The sequence below is a fragment of the Apodemus sylvaticus genome, chromosome 16 (assembly GCF_947179515.1).
Source record: "Apodemus sylvaticus chromosome 16, mApoSyl1.1, whole genome shotgun sequence".
NCBI lineage: Eukaryota > Metazoa > Chordata > Mammalia > Rodentia > Muridae > Apodemus > Apodemus sylvaticus.
This window is the reverse complement of record NC_067487.1, coordinates 87345882-87361982: the sequence shown is the minus strand read 5'-3', so window position 1 is coordinate 87361982 and position 16101 is coordinate 87345882. Positions and strand designations below refer to the sequence as shown.

At 38.9% G+C, this 16101-nt stretch overlaps 1 protein-coding gene across 9 annotated transcripts in view; it reads right to left on the bottom strand.

Annotated features, from left to right (window-relative positions):
- Cast (calpastatin) overlaps positions 1-16101 on the bottom strand; it is a 124148-nt gene that overhangs the window by 22276 nt on the left and 85771 nt on the right. For all 9 annotated transcript variants that reach the window (XR_007973687.1, XM_052159576.1, XM_052159570.1 and 6 more), the window contains 8 exons: positions 12984-13067; positions 9980-10027; positions 7825-7920; positions 6739-6834; positions 4895-4996; positions 4304-4387; positions 979-1029; positions 741-812 (listed from right to left, as the gene is read on the bottom strand). Coding sequence is in view for 8 of the 9 variants with exons in the window: in XM_052159576.1 (XP_052015536.1) it covers positions 741-812; positions 979-1029; positions 4304-4387; positions 4895-4996; positions 6739-6834; positions 7825-7920; positions 9980-10027; positions 12984-13067 (633 nt within the window). In the remaining variant the exon portion in view is untranslated. The remainder of the gene's footprint in view (positions 1-740; positions 813-978; positions 1030-4303; positions 4388-4894; positions 4997-6738; positions 6835-7824; positions 7921-9979; positions 10028-12983; positions 13068-16101) is intronic.

Genomic DNA, 16101 nt, shown 5'->3' with positions numbered 1-16101 from the left:
TGGTAATAGAATTCTCTTCTAGTGACTATTATTCCACATGAAGGTAACTTTTCTTAGGAGACAATTGGGAAAATGACAAATGGTAGAAATGAGGTGGTATAAAAAGTGATGTTATATAAACTCAAATTCAAATTTTGTTTTTATAAGCCCACTTAATAAGATTTGTTGGTTCAATTAGTCTGTTGAAAACATCCAATGTTCTAGAATAATATTTCAGGTATTTTAATGGTGGGTTGAGCACCAATCATATTTATAACCTTTTCTCACCTCATATCCCAAGTCAAAAGTTATCCAGGACAACACTAGGCAGTGGTGGCGCATGCTTTTCTTCCCAGTACTCAATGGACAGAGGCAGGTGGATCTCTGAGTTCTAGGCCAGCCTAGTCCATAGAGCATGTTCAGGACAGCCATAGGTGTTAAGTAACCCTGCCCTTTAGAAACCAAACTCAAAACTAAACCTAAATAACAGCAAAACAAAACAAAACAAACAAACAAAAACAAAAAGGAAAGACAGAAAGACAGACAGGAAGGAAGGAAGGAAGGAAGGAAGGAAGGAAGGAAGGAAGGAAGGAAGGAAGGAAGGGAATGAAGAAAGGAAGGAAGGGAATGAAGAGAGGGAGGGAGGGAGGGAGAGAGGGAGGGAGGGAGGGAGAGAGGGAGGGAAGGAAGGAAGGAAGGAAGGAAGGAAGGAAGGAAGGAAGGAAGGAAGGAAGAGAGTTAACCAGGAAATTTATACTTACAAGAGATGATATGTTTGCAGGACTGGAGAAGTCCTGAGACAATGCATCAAGAAGGGAGTCATTGCATAAGGGCTGCAAGAAGCAAAACCATATCAACAATCATAACACCAGCAAGCTTCTGCAGTATCCACCATATCATATTCTGATTAGCTCCCTAGAAAGGAAAGCTATACCCTTCCCAAATTATTAATCAGAGTCCACAGAAGAGAGACAGTCTTAGAGAAAGCAGATAGCTTACTGCAAGTTGTTCCTGGGGTTCTTTTGGCTGGAGTAGTCTTCCATCCTTATCCTATTCAGAGTGAAAATATGGCATCAATTATTCTATGTATTATCCCAAATATAAATCCTATATACATTACAAGGAATCAACAGACTAAACCTGTATATTTTAATGTACATTATTCCATTTAAGAAAATTATCTTAGTAGATAATATATCCACTATAATTCAGTTCATCTTCATTCAGCTTACACGTCAGCCTTCCTTGGCCAAGGAGTCCACCCATACATATGGTGTGGCTTGTGACAATCAGAAAAGAAAGACATGCGAACCATTAAAATAGCATATTGCATGGGTGTGCCAACCATTTTAAAAATCAGCTGAAGTCCCAACCCTCAGGGACCTTGTCTTGTGGGTAGGACACTCTCAAATATAGGACTCAGATTATGTTAAGCTTCAAGTGATTTCAAGTGCCACTTTTGAATAACAGAACAAAAGCAATGGAGCATTTGGGCCTCTTTAGTAAAAGAAGATCTATAAATCAATAATCAATTCTGTTTATTATATGCACAAAAGTAAATGAGTATGCAGGTACATACAAAGATTTCACCTGTGAAATGGTCAAAATACTTTGCTTTCTTTTCTGAATTTCAAATGTGCTGTTTAATGGTTTAGAGTTATTTACTACTTTCTTATAGCTAACACAACCCTCTTCTTGCCGTCTAAATCACTTGCAGCTTTGGCCCTTTTTTAAAATGAGGAATCTACTAATTCTAAACCAAGTCTTAGCAACAAAGGCAGTGAAGTGAAGATCCTGAGTAAGGCATGGAACCCACGAGGTTCCTTTGCTCTGCATTCAAATTGAAATCTACCTTCGACCAGCTCACCATCCAGTGTCAGGAAGGGGGAAATTTGATGTCTTAGCACAGACCCTCACTATAGAGACTTGATATGAGCATAGGTGATGAATGACAATAGTATTTAAACAAGAGAACAAGACAGTAAGTAACCTGGAACTGTGACAGAATAATGATTAACTGACAAATGTATGAGATAATTGCATATGTCCTGCTTCTATGGAACAGAAATCAGAAATGGACAAATTTGTGGTCCTGAGAGTGCCCTGAATAATCTGTAAAGCAATATACTTCTAGGCCCCCAAATTATAGGTTTCCATCACTTTTGGTTACAGAATAAAATGGAGAGGAATCCAGGGTAATAAACTTTTAAGTTAAGGAGAACCCAGTGTAAGATCTTGAGATGCACAATAAATTAGAGCATACGGCTGGACAAGGACTGTGATTCAGCTTCTTATAACAGTACTAAAGTGCATTTGAACCTTCCTATCAGTGGCATGTTATGTAGATGACTATTTGTTCAGTTGCCTATGTATCTGCCCTGTATAAACAACCACACTAAAACTGATCACAATGGGGTCTTTCCATTGGTTATTTGGTCTACACAGCTGTTTCAGTATGAAGAAGATAGTCAATGTATCACTTTACTCAGTGTTTAAGCTCTCATGCTTTAAACTTATATTTATGGAATACAAAGTTTTGCAAATAAGAAGTAATTGTTCATTTTGAGTTTTTTTTTTTAACCTGAACAGGTTTTCCTGTATATGTGATATTATAGCAAACCATATGTCTGAAGGGAAAAATATTTGGTGGGGGAGAGGGCAACTTTTCTTCACATTATGATGGTAGAAAAGCTACTTAAGAGAATATTTTAGCCTCTATTGTTGTCACCCTTGGTTGACTCCTACAAGGTAAGTCCCTATTGCTGACACAACTATTTACAAACATGACAACATATTTATTATTATGGACACAACTATTAATTGAGCTGGATCTGACCTGGAAGCCTCCTCCCTGAGGATTAACTTTCATTGTATTATAAAGTGCTATACAGTTGCTAAGAGAGAACAGCTGTCAATAGACTAACCCAGTTGTGATAAGTATGAACCACAATGACCAGTATGGCAAGATATCGCTAAAGGTACAGTAGTGGTACTTATCAGCTTTCTAATTGGCCTTAAGTCCTGCCCAATAGAAGAGAATTAGAGTGTGTTGCTGTAAACACAGCCAACTGTCCATGGATAGTGAGGCCATGGAACTTTAAGAACAATCTACCACTGCCACTTTTCCAAACCAGTATTACTTTTAATGGCATTATTTGTTTTTGATGTTGTGTTTTAATTATAACATCTTCCTTTCCTTTTTGACTTCCAAACCATGTCAAGATCTTTTTATCATTATTATTGTATGTACGCATGCATGTATTTGTATATTCATGTACATTCCTCAATATAAGCTGTTGAGCCCATACAATGTTACTTGTATATATCTTAACTGTGTGTTCTTAATACTAGTCCCCCAGGTAAGTGTAGCTCACATCACTCATCAGAAAGGGTTTATAGAGCAGATGAAGACTTTACAGAAAGCTACAATTGACCACAGTGCAGAGAACAACTAACCATGGGGGTGGTCTATCCGCAACTGATATCTAGTACAATCCTTACACTTAAGGCTTAAGGAATATTATAGGACAACAGGTTAATGAGTGTAAGAACCAGAAGACTAGGATGTGTGCTACAGGACTGCATTTTCTCTATATGACAGGGAAGCTATGCCTATGAAATCCCAATAATTTGATTCTTTAAACAAGAATAGAACAATGAAAATATCAGTTGACATGCTAATGTGGAAGAGGGAAATCTCATGGGGTTTGACCTGTAGTCAATAAATGCTAAAGGAGGGAGAGACATCCCAAGGATGAGCTTCATAACTACTCATCCAATATCAAGTGGTAAGCCCCAAAACAAACATACAGAAAAGCAACACTAAATGGGCTCATTAGTTTGTATCTATATATTAAGTTCTGTGTGTGTGTGTGTGTGTGTGTGAGAAAGAGAGAGAGAGAGAGAGAGAGAGAGAGAGAGAGAGAGAGAGAGAGAGAGAGAAAGAGAGAGAAGAAGAAGGAGGGAGGGAGGGAGAGAGAGAGAGAGAAAGAGAAAGAGAAAGAGAATAATTATGAAAAAGAGTATGTATTTGAGAGGGAAAAGGGAAGGTGTGAAGACGTGAGAGGAGGTGGAGGGAGAAGGAGGGGAATAATATAAGTCCAGCAGACACATACATATATGAAATTTAAAAAATGCAAAAGAAATGTAAAATAATAGGTTTTATCTCTTATCTAGTATTCTAACCTGGTGTTAGTGCTAATACAATTTAGAGTCTGAATATAAAGAAATGGGATCTTTACATTCCAGGTCTGTTCTCAGTACATTTTTTATGTATATAAAATTCAATTAGAAAACAAAATGGGAAAATATTCAGCCTGTTTACCTTCACTTCTTCTAGTCGATAATCAGGAGGAATTGTTTCTTCTTTTTCACCAAGTTTTTCATGGTCTTCTTCTTTAGCTTTCTCCTAAATAAAAGTGGCATCATTCTCAGGGTTGCTGCCTCCTTCTCAACAATGCATTTCTCAGAAAGTAAATTTAGGGTAACCTATTGTTATCTTCAAACAAGCATATGGTCACTGATATGAGTTCCTCTACAGCTTATACTTCAACATTGTCTACTTTAACAGTGTTAAACATTACCTGGCTCAGATACCAGCTTTCATCCTGCTGGCCTAAGGGCAGATTGGGAGGTGTATTAGGTACATGCTACATTTTTGTAATCTCTCAGAAAAAGGATGGATACAGGTAGAAGAAAATGTGATTCATGGAACTTGGACACAGGCATGTAACCTATCAACTATGGTACATAAACATTGGAATTTCCTAGGGGTTAGCTTATTATGTGCAATATTAAAGAAAGATAGCTAATCATGGTTTACAGTATATAGTTTTAAAAACAAAGCACTCACTCATTGGAGGGCCTAAGTAGACAGTTAATAAATCGTTTTGTAAAGCGTTTGAACTGTCATTACCTTGACTTTATCCACCACAGATTTTTCATATTCTGGATCTGCTTCCCTTGTCCCCAGGCTTCCAGCCAAGGCTTCTACAGCATCATCTGGCACCAAGCCCTTCTGCAAGAACACAGGTAGATAAGCCTAAGTAGCTTTTCACCCTTATCAATGCAGAAAGGCACACACTCATTTCATGTCTATGTTATCTTCAATACCTTGATCTATCAATATGATTAGAATGGAGGTTTTGAAATATTAGGAATTAAAAATTAAAGCAAGATTGTTATTTTAAACACTGTGTGTGCAATTTATATACTATGATTGAAAACCTTAAAAGATCTAGCTGGAATTTTGATTCATGAACAAAGAAGATAAAGGTAACAGAAGCTGACAGAAGGCAATGGAGGCGGCGTCTTTGCCCTGGGCCTGAGAGGCACAGGCTTGTTGTCTGGAGCTCCAGTGGTTAACAGTGGCTAACAGTGGCTCAGGATCTTCCTGCTTGTGACTGATTTTCCTCATTACACAATCAGAACCACCTACTTGGGTCTTGCTATTCAGAATGAAATGTGCTCAGTTGTTACAAGCCAGACTTGGCTATACTGACATTAAAAGAAAGAACAGGAAGCACAGGCAAGAGACTTTAGGGGAAATAAAGAAACAAAGTATGGGCCAAAAGACAGGACTTTGTTCTGGCTTTCCAAACTGAGGGTCACAACTGTTCCATAGTGACTTTTAAAACTTAGCTGAATGTTTCCTCACCAGACTGTTTTTCATAGACAGAAAGCAAGACACCACACTTAACTTGTATAAGCATCCTACATTAATATGTTTATTATATTTTCATCATGTAGGTGCTGGTTCTCAAAAGCATCTGAATAAACACCCAAGTACATCAAGTACTTTACATTTCTGTCTCACTCTTTTCCCTGGGAAATGCTATTCTCACTTCTCTGTGTGAACCTGGCCTTAGCATGGAAGCAGTTCAAGAGAAGGCTCCTTCGCCCATGTCCCCTGCCTGTTGTCTATATTGGACTGTTGAGAGTGTCATATCTTGAGGTCTGGTCTTATCTGTAGATGGCTGAAAGGCATCCAAGAGCCAGGCTACACTTCTCATTCCCATGACAGCTAAGAGTCTGAGTAAAAGGCACACTCCTCAAAGTAAGCATAAAGCTTTTATAGTATCCTCATGAACATCAAATGAGGAACTAGCAGATGGAGGTCAGTGCAAGCATGCCTGGGAAACACTAATGAATCTCCAGACCAGATATATCCTTACCATCACGAACAACAAGGAAATACTACAGAAAATCTGGAAAAGAAGAAAGCTAACCGATTTTGGAAGTGTGAAGCAGTGGTCCCTGAGTCAGGAACAAAACCCACAAAGATCAAAAGGAAATAAGGACTTAACTAGCTAAATACCACACTTCAAAAGTTAGAAGAAAAGAAAAAGACAAGAGACAACATTGGCCAGACAGGGATGCAACAATCTTTCCTCCAATGTGGAAAATGGCAGGGTCATATCCATGATTTGAGTATAAAGCATTCTATCATGAGAGCCAGGAAGACATGTGACACTGTACTTTCTGTCAAACTGTAGGAAAAAGGGATGATTGATGTCCTATTAGAGATGGTTGTGTAACTACAAAGGGTTTCAACAGGTAAAAGCAAAGCAGCCTGCTGAATTAAAAGTTAAGTGCAGATGTGGTTTCCAGCACAGCCCTGAAGCCCAAAGAACAATGAACCGCAACTCTATTTCCTTCATTTCCTTGGGATAATATTATGTTGACAAACAGTAGCAAGTCAGAGGAGAAAGAATAGAGCTTGCCCAAGACCCTTTCAATGCTAAAGACATCATCACTCACCAAGGATACTGGTTTGGGTAATGCTGATTGTATACTGCACATGGAGTCCCGAGGCACTATCTCCCCCACAGGAGTTTGGGATGTGTCCTTAGATTTCTGAGAAAAGAAGCAAGTACTCTGAATAATTTTAGAATTACCTGACTAATAAAATGAACAATAATGACTCAGACACTATTAGATGTAAGATATAAGCATGATCCTTTTGAATGCTTATTGAACAATATTCACGCCAAGACATGTTAAAAACTTTTCAGTGACTATAATTGGAACTTGGAGACTGGTTTCCCATTTGTGAAAGAACAACACTGTTAATACAGGTAGTACCGGTCCCTCAAGGGCTATCTGGGACCATCTTGAAAATCTTAAATATGTACACTAATGTATGAAATGATACTGAATAGGAGTCTCAGAGTGATCCCTGGAGATGTTGTAAGTAAACATATTCTCAGAATCTCACCCCAATACACTGAGGAATTCTAGGGGTAGGGTCCAGTAATTTTCAAATGTTTATAATCCAGACAGTTTTGCAAAGTTTTCCTGGCCAAGCACTTAGGAGAAAAAGTCCTAACAAAGCATGCTCTTGTCACCCTTCATGGCTGCATTTTTAAACTGATAGATCTTGGGGTTGAAGAAGCACCAATATATAGCAGAACCTTTTAAACTATTGCTTTAACATGGGGACACACACACACACACACACACACACACACACACACACACCAATTCTAAGAACTGTACCATGAGAATTCCTTTTAGTAAAAGGTGGGATGGGTAAGGGAGAAAAAGCACCTTAACAAAATGCCATGTTCTGCAGAGCCTTCCTGTTGAGTAAAACAGGAATGAGCTGTTGGAAAAGAAGCCAGGGCTAGAGTATATTAGCAGTAGCTAACATGTATGAAATCCTTTCACAGGGAGCAGGACATTGTTGTGACTGGAAACATCTTCCAGAAAGAGTGATTCTGGTGGACATGAAGTTAGGAAGAAGAGTAAAGATTTCTGGGCTTAGAAGTGTGGCAATTTTACTTAGCTAGCTCAGATTAAATTATGAACATTAATACACCACAAGACATATTATCAGAAACATACTTCAATTTTTTCAGCTGGCATTGATGGTTTGGCTTGATATGTAGATCGGTCAAAATCTGCTGAAAGCTGTCCAATCAGCTCTGACTCACTCAGGCACTGGAAAAAGAAATGCAGGTTAGAGGACACCCTTCTGTGTAAAGTACAGACACTCTGCTGTGTAAAGTACACTACAGTTTTTTTTTAAGTTGCTTAACATGGATTAGTTACATATTATCTCAAATCAAAAGCTAGCTTGATAAGACATATTCTTCATTTATTGATGTGAGCATAAAATGTAACACAAGTATAGAATACTGGACACCTTAGCACTGTGGGACAACTAAAGTTTTTTTTTTAACTTATCTGATAGGCCAACTCTATGAACTGAGCAGAAATCTTATCTCACTTTGCAATCATTTTATATACAAGTACTTTACAATAAAGCTTTACTTGTTTTAAAAAAAGTAGAATAAATCACTTTTCAAAATAACAAATAAAACGACTGTTATAGACTTACTCAAAATTTCTTGCTTCCCCTGATAAAGAATTGCAATTTTAAAAGTGATTTTTCATTTCCTAATTTTTAATGATTTCCTTTCAAAATAAAGGAGAGAAGATACAAGTCATACTTTGAAGGGACAGAAAAGAGAGGAAATGATAGGAAATTGTTTCTGTCAGGAAAGTCTGATAACCCCATTTCTTCCAGCAGAGTCAGTTCTTGTGGGAAGTCTATTAAAATAACTGTGATGGTTTATATATGCTTGGCCCAGGGAGAGGCTCTATTAGAAGATGTGGCCCTGTTGGAGTAGACATGTCACTGTGGGTGTGGGCTTAAGACCCTCTCCCTACAACTTGTAAGTCAGTCTTCCACTAACTGCCTTCAGATGAAGATGTAGAACTCTCAGCTCTGCCTGCACCATGCCTGCCTAGATGCTGCCCTGTTCCCACCTCGATAATAATGGACTGAACCTCTGAACCTGTAAGCCATCCCCAATTAAATGTTGTCCTTGTCTTGGTCATGGCGTCTATTCACAGCAGCAAAATCCTAACTAAGACAACAACCTATGGTAAAAATGTGTAACTCAGAAGCTGGGCCCCTGGTGGGACAGCCCAAGCTCTGAGTTGTGTACCTAGTATTTTCTAGCTATGTGACCTTGGGTTATATCCATGTTCTGTTGCCTCTATGTTGTCATTGTAAAACTGGAATAAAAATTCATAAAACATGTGAAAAGCTATAGACTAGCACTACCCCTGACATCAGGCATAGAAACTTCTTTTCTTGGCAGGTTAATGCAGAGAATGATATTTGACCAAAATGCTGAGAATTAGTGATTGGTAAATACTGTGCCCTAAATGCGACATATCACTCACCACACATATATACACCAAAAGCTCAGGGAATATCTTGGAAAAAAAGAACAGAAAGAGGGAAGTAGTATGCTTTCTTCCAGAAAGGACATGGCTGCTGCACTCAGACTCCATACAGCTGAAGTTGCCTACAGTGACCTTGCAAGCACAGCATGGAGCCTACCAGCATGCCATTATGGTTGGAAGAGGGGCTTAGCAAGACAAAAAAAAAAAAAAAGACACATACCTCTTTGAGGAGCTCTGGGAGATAATGGTTGCCAGAACACAGAAGCTATTTTTCTTTAGTGGTATAACTACTAGGATATTGCTCATGTACCAATAAATAACCCCATACTTGTACTCATGCAAACAATACTAACTACACACAATGGTTCATTAAAAATTAAAGAGAAAAGATGTGAAAATTACTTGGAGCAATGTTGAGCACATAGTAGGTGATTAATAAATGCTGCGAACTGGTAAGATCATGACAGGAAACTATGCATATTTAAGACAATATAAAAATAAAAAATTAGTTTATGCTGTTCCTAAATCAAAGTCTAAATTAATGCTAAAATAATAGAATGTAAAAGCTCTTTTGGCATTAGCTCCTAATAATTGGTGAATGCTGCTTAGAAACTAATAGTCTAATGATAACTCATGAGGGCAAGTATCATTAAAATATAGACAAAAGAGCAGAGGCCTCAGCACTTAATTACTATCAGAGTTCTCCCCAGCACTAGGGGAGAAATATGGTCTTTTTAAATAATCTTAGTTACTCCTTATATTTCTGCTATGTTGATGTATTAGGAAAAAGTTATTCTCCAACCTTAGATGTTTCTTCAGGCTCTGGCAATAGTGGTTTTCCATCTTTATCCTGTAAATAAAATTGGAAATATATTGAAGATGAAAATAGAAAAATTTGCTTTTATGTTCCATTAATTTGTTTTAGGCAAATCCAGGATGTGAAAGATAAGCTTATCAGGCTGAGAAAGAAATTAGGGAAATGACCCCCTTCACAATAGCCACAAACAGTATAAAGTATCTTGGGGTGACTCTTACCAAACATGCGAAAGATCTGTATGACAAGAACTTCAAGACTCTGAAGAAGGAAATGGAAGAAGACCTCAAAAAATGGGAAAACCTCCCATGCTCATGGATCGGTAGAATCAATATAGTTAAAATGGCCATTTTGCCTAAAGCACTATACAGATTCAATGCAATACCCATCAAAATCCCAACTCAATTCTTCACAGACTTAGAAAGAGCAATTATCAAATTCATCTGGAACAACAAAAAACCCAGGATAGCTAAAACTATTCTCAGCAACAAAAGAAAATCTGGGGGAATCAGTATCCCTGACCTCAAGCAATACTACAGAGCAATAGTGTTAAAAACTGCATGGTATTGGTACAGTGACAGGCAGGAGGATCAATGGAACAGGATTGAAGATCCAGAAATGAACCCACACACCTATGGCCACTTGATCCTCGACAAAGAGGCTGAAAACATCCAATGGAAAAAAGATAGCCTTTTCAACAAATGGTGCTGGTTCAACTGGAGGTCAGCATGCAGAAGAATGCGAATTGATCCATCCTTGTCTCCATGTACTAAGCTCAAATCCAAATGGATCAAGGACCTCCACATAAAGCCAGACACTCTGAAGCTAATAGAAAAGAAACTGGGGAAGACCCTTGAGGACATCGGTACAGGGAGAAAGTTTCTGAACAGAACACCAATAGCGTATGCTCTAAGAGCAAGAATTGACAAATGGGACCTCATAAGGTTACAGAGTTTCTGTAAGGCAAAGGACACCATCAAGAGGACAGATCGGCAACCAACAAATTGGGAAAAGATCTTCACCAATCCTACATCAGATAGAGGGCTAATATCCAATATATATAAAGAACTCAAGAAGTTAGACTCCAGAAAACCGAACAACCCTATTAAAAAATGGGGTACAGAGTTAAACAAAGAATTCTCACCTGAAGAATTTCGGATGGCGGAGAAGCATCTTAAAAAATGCTCAACTTCATTAGTCATTAGGGAAATGCAAATCAAAACAACCCTAAGATTTCATCTTACACCAGTCAGAATGGCTAAGATTAAAAATTCAGGAGACAGCAGGTGTTGGAGAGGGTGCGGAGAAAGAGGAACACTCCTCCACTGCTGGTGGGGTTGCAAATTGGTACAACCACTCTGGAAAGCAGTCTGGCGGTTCCTCCGAAAACTGGGCACCTCACTTCCAGAAGATCCTGCTATACCACTCCTGGGCATATACCCAGAGGATTCCCCACCATGTAATAAGGATACATGCTCTACTATGTTCATAGCAGCCCTATTTATAATTGCCAGATGCTGGAAAGAACCCAGGTATCCCTCAACAGAAGAGTGGATACAAAAAATGTGGTATATCTACACAATGGAGTACTATTCAGCCATTAGAAACAATGAATTCATGAAATTCTTAGGCAAATGGATGGAGCTAGAGAACATCATACTAAGTGAGGTAACCCAGACTCAAAAGGTGAATCATGGTATGCACTCACTAATAAGTGGTTATTAACCTAGAAAGCTGGAATACCCAAAACATAATCCACACATCAAATGAGATACAAGAAGAAAGCAGGAGTGGTCCCTGGTTCTGGAAAGACTCAGTGAAACAGTATTTGGCAAAACCAGAACGGGGAACTGGGAAGGGGTGGGAGGGAGGACAGGGGAAGAGAAGGGGGCTTACGGGACTTTCGGGGAGTGGGGGGGTGCTAGAAAGGGGAAATCATTTGAAATGTAAATAAATTATATCGAATAAAAAAAAAGAATGGAAAAAAAAAAAGAAAGATAAGCTTATTTTTTCTTATACTTGAGTAAATTAGTTTTAGATTAAATTTTTATAAAGTACCAAAACAGGAATCTGATCAAAAGATCAAACATTTGGAAGTATGCTGAGATTTGTTCATTTGGTGAGACAAAAAGATAAAACAAACAAAAGGTCTTTAACAAAAATAGTACAAGTATGTAAATGACTTTTTTTAATATTTAGAATGTGTGTGTGTGAGTGTGTGTGTGCGCGCACGCGTGCACACGCGCGCGTATGTATGGGTGCACATGTGACATAGAACACATGTGAAGGTCAGAAAACGATTTTCAGAGTTAGTTCTTTCCCTATCACATAGGACTCAGGGACTAAGTTAGATAGTCTTGGTGTCAAGTCCCTCTACCCACCGAGCAATCTGGCTACGCCATCCTTAATGAAAGAGTAAAAAATATTCAGTTCTGCCAAGCTGGGTATGCAGGCACATGCTTATGATGCCAGCAGCTGGGAGGTAGAGGAGGATTCAGGTGTTGAAGAATAGTCTCCAGTGCAGATTGAGTTTGAGACTAGTTAAGTCTGCCAGAGAATGTGTCTCAAAACAGAAAAGAAAAAGCAACAATTGTCCAACTTAGAGTAGAGATAAATATCATGCTTGTAATTTAAACATTGTTTAGTTTTGAGCATGAGAGTTCACCATTTAGGGAATGTTTTCTCCTCTTTCCAAATAGTCAAATAGGTGAGAGCTTTAATGAGAATTTAGGAAGCCAGGAAAGGAGAAACTATCACTGAGGAGATTAATCCCTTGGCATCATTAAAGCCAAGAGAAATGGATCCAGCATCTTCAGAACTGAAGTGAGACAGCCAAAGCTGTCCCCAGTGTCAAGGGAAGGTATAGTGTAAACATGACCACAGATAGGTGTGCTGCTATGCAGAGAGCTTACTTTGGCTGGCTTTAACCTTTACACAGCCAGGACTGTGTCCTTGCCTGTACCATACTTGTGCTGCTATGCAGAAAGCTTACCTTGGCTGGTTTTAACCTGTACTCAGCTGGGACTGTGTCCTCATCTTCACCACACTTCTCCTGCCTTTCTTCTTTTGCTTTTGCCTGATGAAAATGGAGAGGAAAAAAAGCAGGAATTAAATAATGAATGTGATATAGACTAATGTTACCTACTTCATGTACTATAGAAAAGCACACAATTGGATTAAAGCATTTGGAATGCTTTGTAAACCACAAAACATGACTGTGGAGTGCAGTTGTGAGCAGGCATGCTGAAACACCTTGCTTGGTCTAGGCCTTAGGAAACAATGGTATTTTTGAGAGTGTTACCTCTCTAGCTAATAATCCTTCCTTAGCTCATTAACTTTGAAGGCTCAGCAAAGTAAATAAAGGCTCCCTGGAAGACAGTAAGCACAGCACAGAAATTAGCTGTAATTACTTTAATAACTCCTATATATCTTGCCCAACAGGGTGGATATCTATGAAAGGAGAAAAAAATCAAAGCCAATTCTCTCATCCAATTCAGAAATGGGAGAAGCAGAGAGTTACAGATATGGCTTCTTCATGAAGAATTGGCTTTAAAGATTTATAAAGGACTCCCTTCAATAGCAGCAAGACTTATATCACAAGATCAGTGAACCAGGAGCAAATCAATATATTAGAAATAGGTAACTATATAGTAGACTACTAATTCTCTTCTACAGCATTGAGTCTTTAAGGTGAGTCCTTAAATTTCCATGTGGAAGGATTTGGATCTACTTCAAGGCAAGGGGCTTAGAACCTAAGATAGGTGTCACAATTCAAGCAAATTCTGACTCAACCCACTGTTCCCCTCTCTACTTCAACCTCAGACTGGACTGGACTTTTTGTTAATTCTTAAAAATTATTGAGCAGTCTTAGTCAGCTAGGCACTGTTCTCTGTTCTGAGACTAGAGTTTTATGTTATTTAGGATGGAAAGGATTTTGTGTCTTTTTGAATTTCAGGTTATACCTATTGCTCTCTATGAGGTTCTGATATGCAGCAATACTGCCCAACACTAGGAGTGTGCCATGTCTAGTCCCTAAGGAAATTCCATCAATATCAATGGGCATCTGCACAGAAAAACTCTTCATACTTCCAGGCTATGCGCAGTGACATATATACACACAGCTGAAACCTTTCTTTACCTCTTGGATGTTGTTTTAATTACCACACTATATACATAGGTACCAAAAAGACCAAACTGCAAGCATACCGGACCAGGTATACATAACACTTAAAAATAGGGTGTAGCTTAAAAGGTATTATTATAGTTAAAATTAATGTTTATTTTATGGTATGATATATGACTTGAAGTAGGACTGGGTCTCATCTCTGGAAATTTCCATAGTTTGTACAAGTGCTGCCTAGTGGCAGGGTGGGGCTATTGTGCTCATGGACTCCTAAAAGGACCAACTTTGGGAGCCTTATCAAAACCAGACTACTCATTATAAATGACCACCCAAGACTCCATAAATTAGCTCAAACACTTAAGAGAACTGAAAGATCTTCTTAAAAAATAGTTATAGTTTAGGACTAGGGAAAAACTTGCATGACAAAAGGTTAGAAAGTTATTTTCTTAGTTCACTGGTACTTCCTGGAATCTAGAGGACAGTGAACACATTCCCATGCACACTGCATAAAGTAATGAGATTAAGAAAGCTGTGAAATGAGTTACTTTTATGTCACTGTTCCCACCTTCATGTGGGTTAGTGACTGAGTGCGTTAGATTGTACTGGAACTTCGACCAGGCTTATACTTTCTCTCTCCACATATATTGTCTTATTAAATTATCTCTAATTAACTATAAAATGCCTGAGGCAACCGTAAAATCTATAGCTCTCAGGTGATGGAAATACAGCTTCAGCTTGGCCTGCTGGCCACACCCAGGGCTCCAAGACCCGCTTCTTAGAAACAGTAGCCTCTGAATGATGTGCACCTCATGATGTTTGGACCCGCGTTCCCTTTCTTCTGAGCATATCACATGGTCCTGGAGAACAGGGATTGTTTCTCCAGCTCCCTTGCGTTCACTCTCAAGAAGCTTCTCATGCCACACTGTAGCAGGTGAGCCTTCCCAGAAGGTAGAAGACAAAAACTGGCCCATAGTCGACCTGGGCCAGTTCAGACTCAGGCAGAGTTCTGGGGAATCAGGAAGACTGCGCTTCCATGACAACCCTAAACAGGAAGTGACAGCAGAGCCAGGGGCATTGTGACAGTGCTGCTTGCTACATTCCTTTCCATGATCTGATAGGGTAGCACTCCTAAAGCCTTTGGTTGCCTATCCATCTCCTTCTAGGATTCCTGTCTTTTCAGACACAGGCAACTTGTTTCTGTCTTTTCTCTTTCCCTAAGAGAACTGATTTGAAAAAGTGCACAAAAATTATAACTTAATATCACACTTCTCTACCAGAGGCAAGCTTGTAAGGGCTTGCTAGGGGAATGGACAGTATGAGACAAACATGCCTTAAGTGTGCATAAGTTCCAGTAAGCAAGTGGTAGAGTGATTGTTGTTCAACTCTTCAGTTTCTTTCAACCTGAGACAATTTTTTCAACCTTTGTCCCCATAGTTATACAAAAGGTTTATTCTACTCTTCCATAATTATCTCCCTCCATAAGCTCTCCTGAAAATACCAATTCCCAATACCAGAAACATCAAATCTCACAGGTTCTCACAACACTACAAGTGTTACTGTGGTTTGCTTTGCTTTGGCAAGGGAGGTCTTTCTTTTTCTTCTCTGCCCACCCAACATTTCCCTTTTTGTCTTGGCAAGGTTTCATCATAGAGTGCAGGTTGTTCTAAAACATGTTTATAATCCTTCTGCCTCAGCCTCCCTAGTTCTAGAATCTCAAATGTATGCTAACATACTAGACAAAATGGTTTTCCATTCTTCAAGTGCTAGATTCCAGCCCAGGTCCCTGCACAGGCCAGGTCAGTGAATGACCACTGAGCCATTCCTTCCTTCACCCTCACTTTCCACATATTGACATAACAGATGCTCCACATGAACCCTTAAACATCTGCCTCAGTTGCTCACTCCCCAGCAATAATTTCACTCTGAAAGGAAAGGAAAATGAAGAGTAGTTCATTTTTAATTCTAACAATGTATACGGATTCTAATC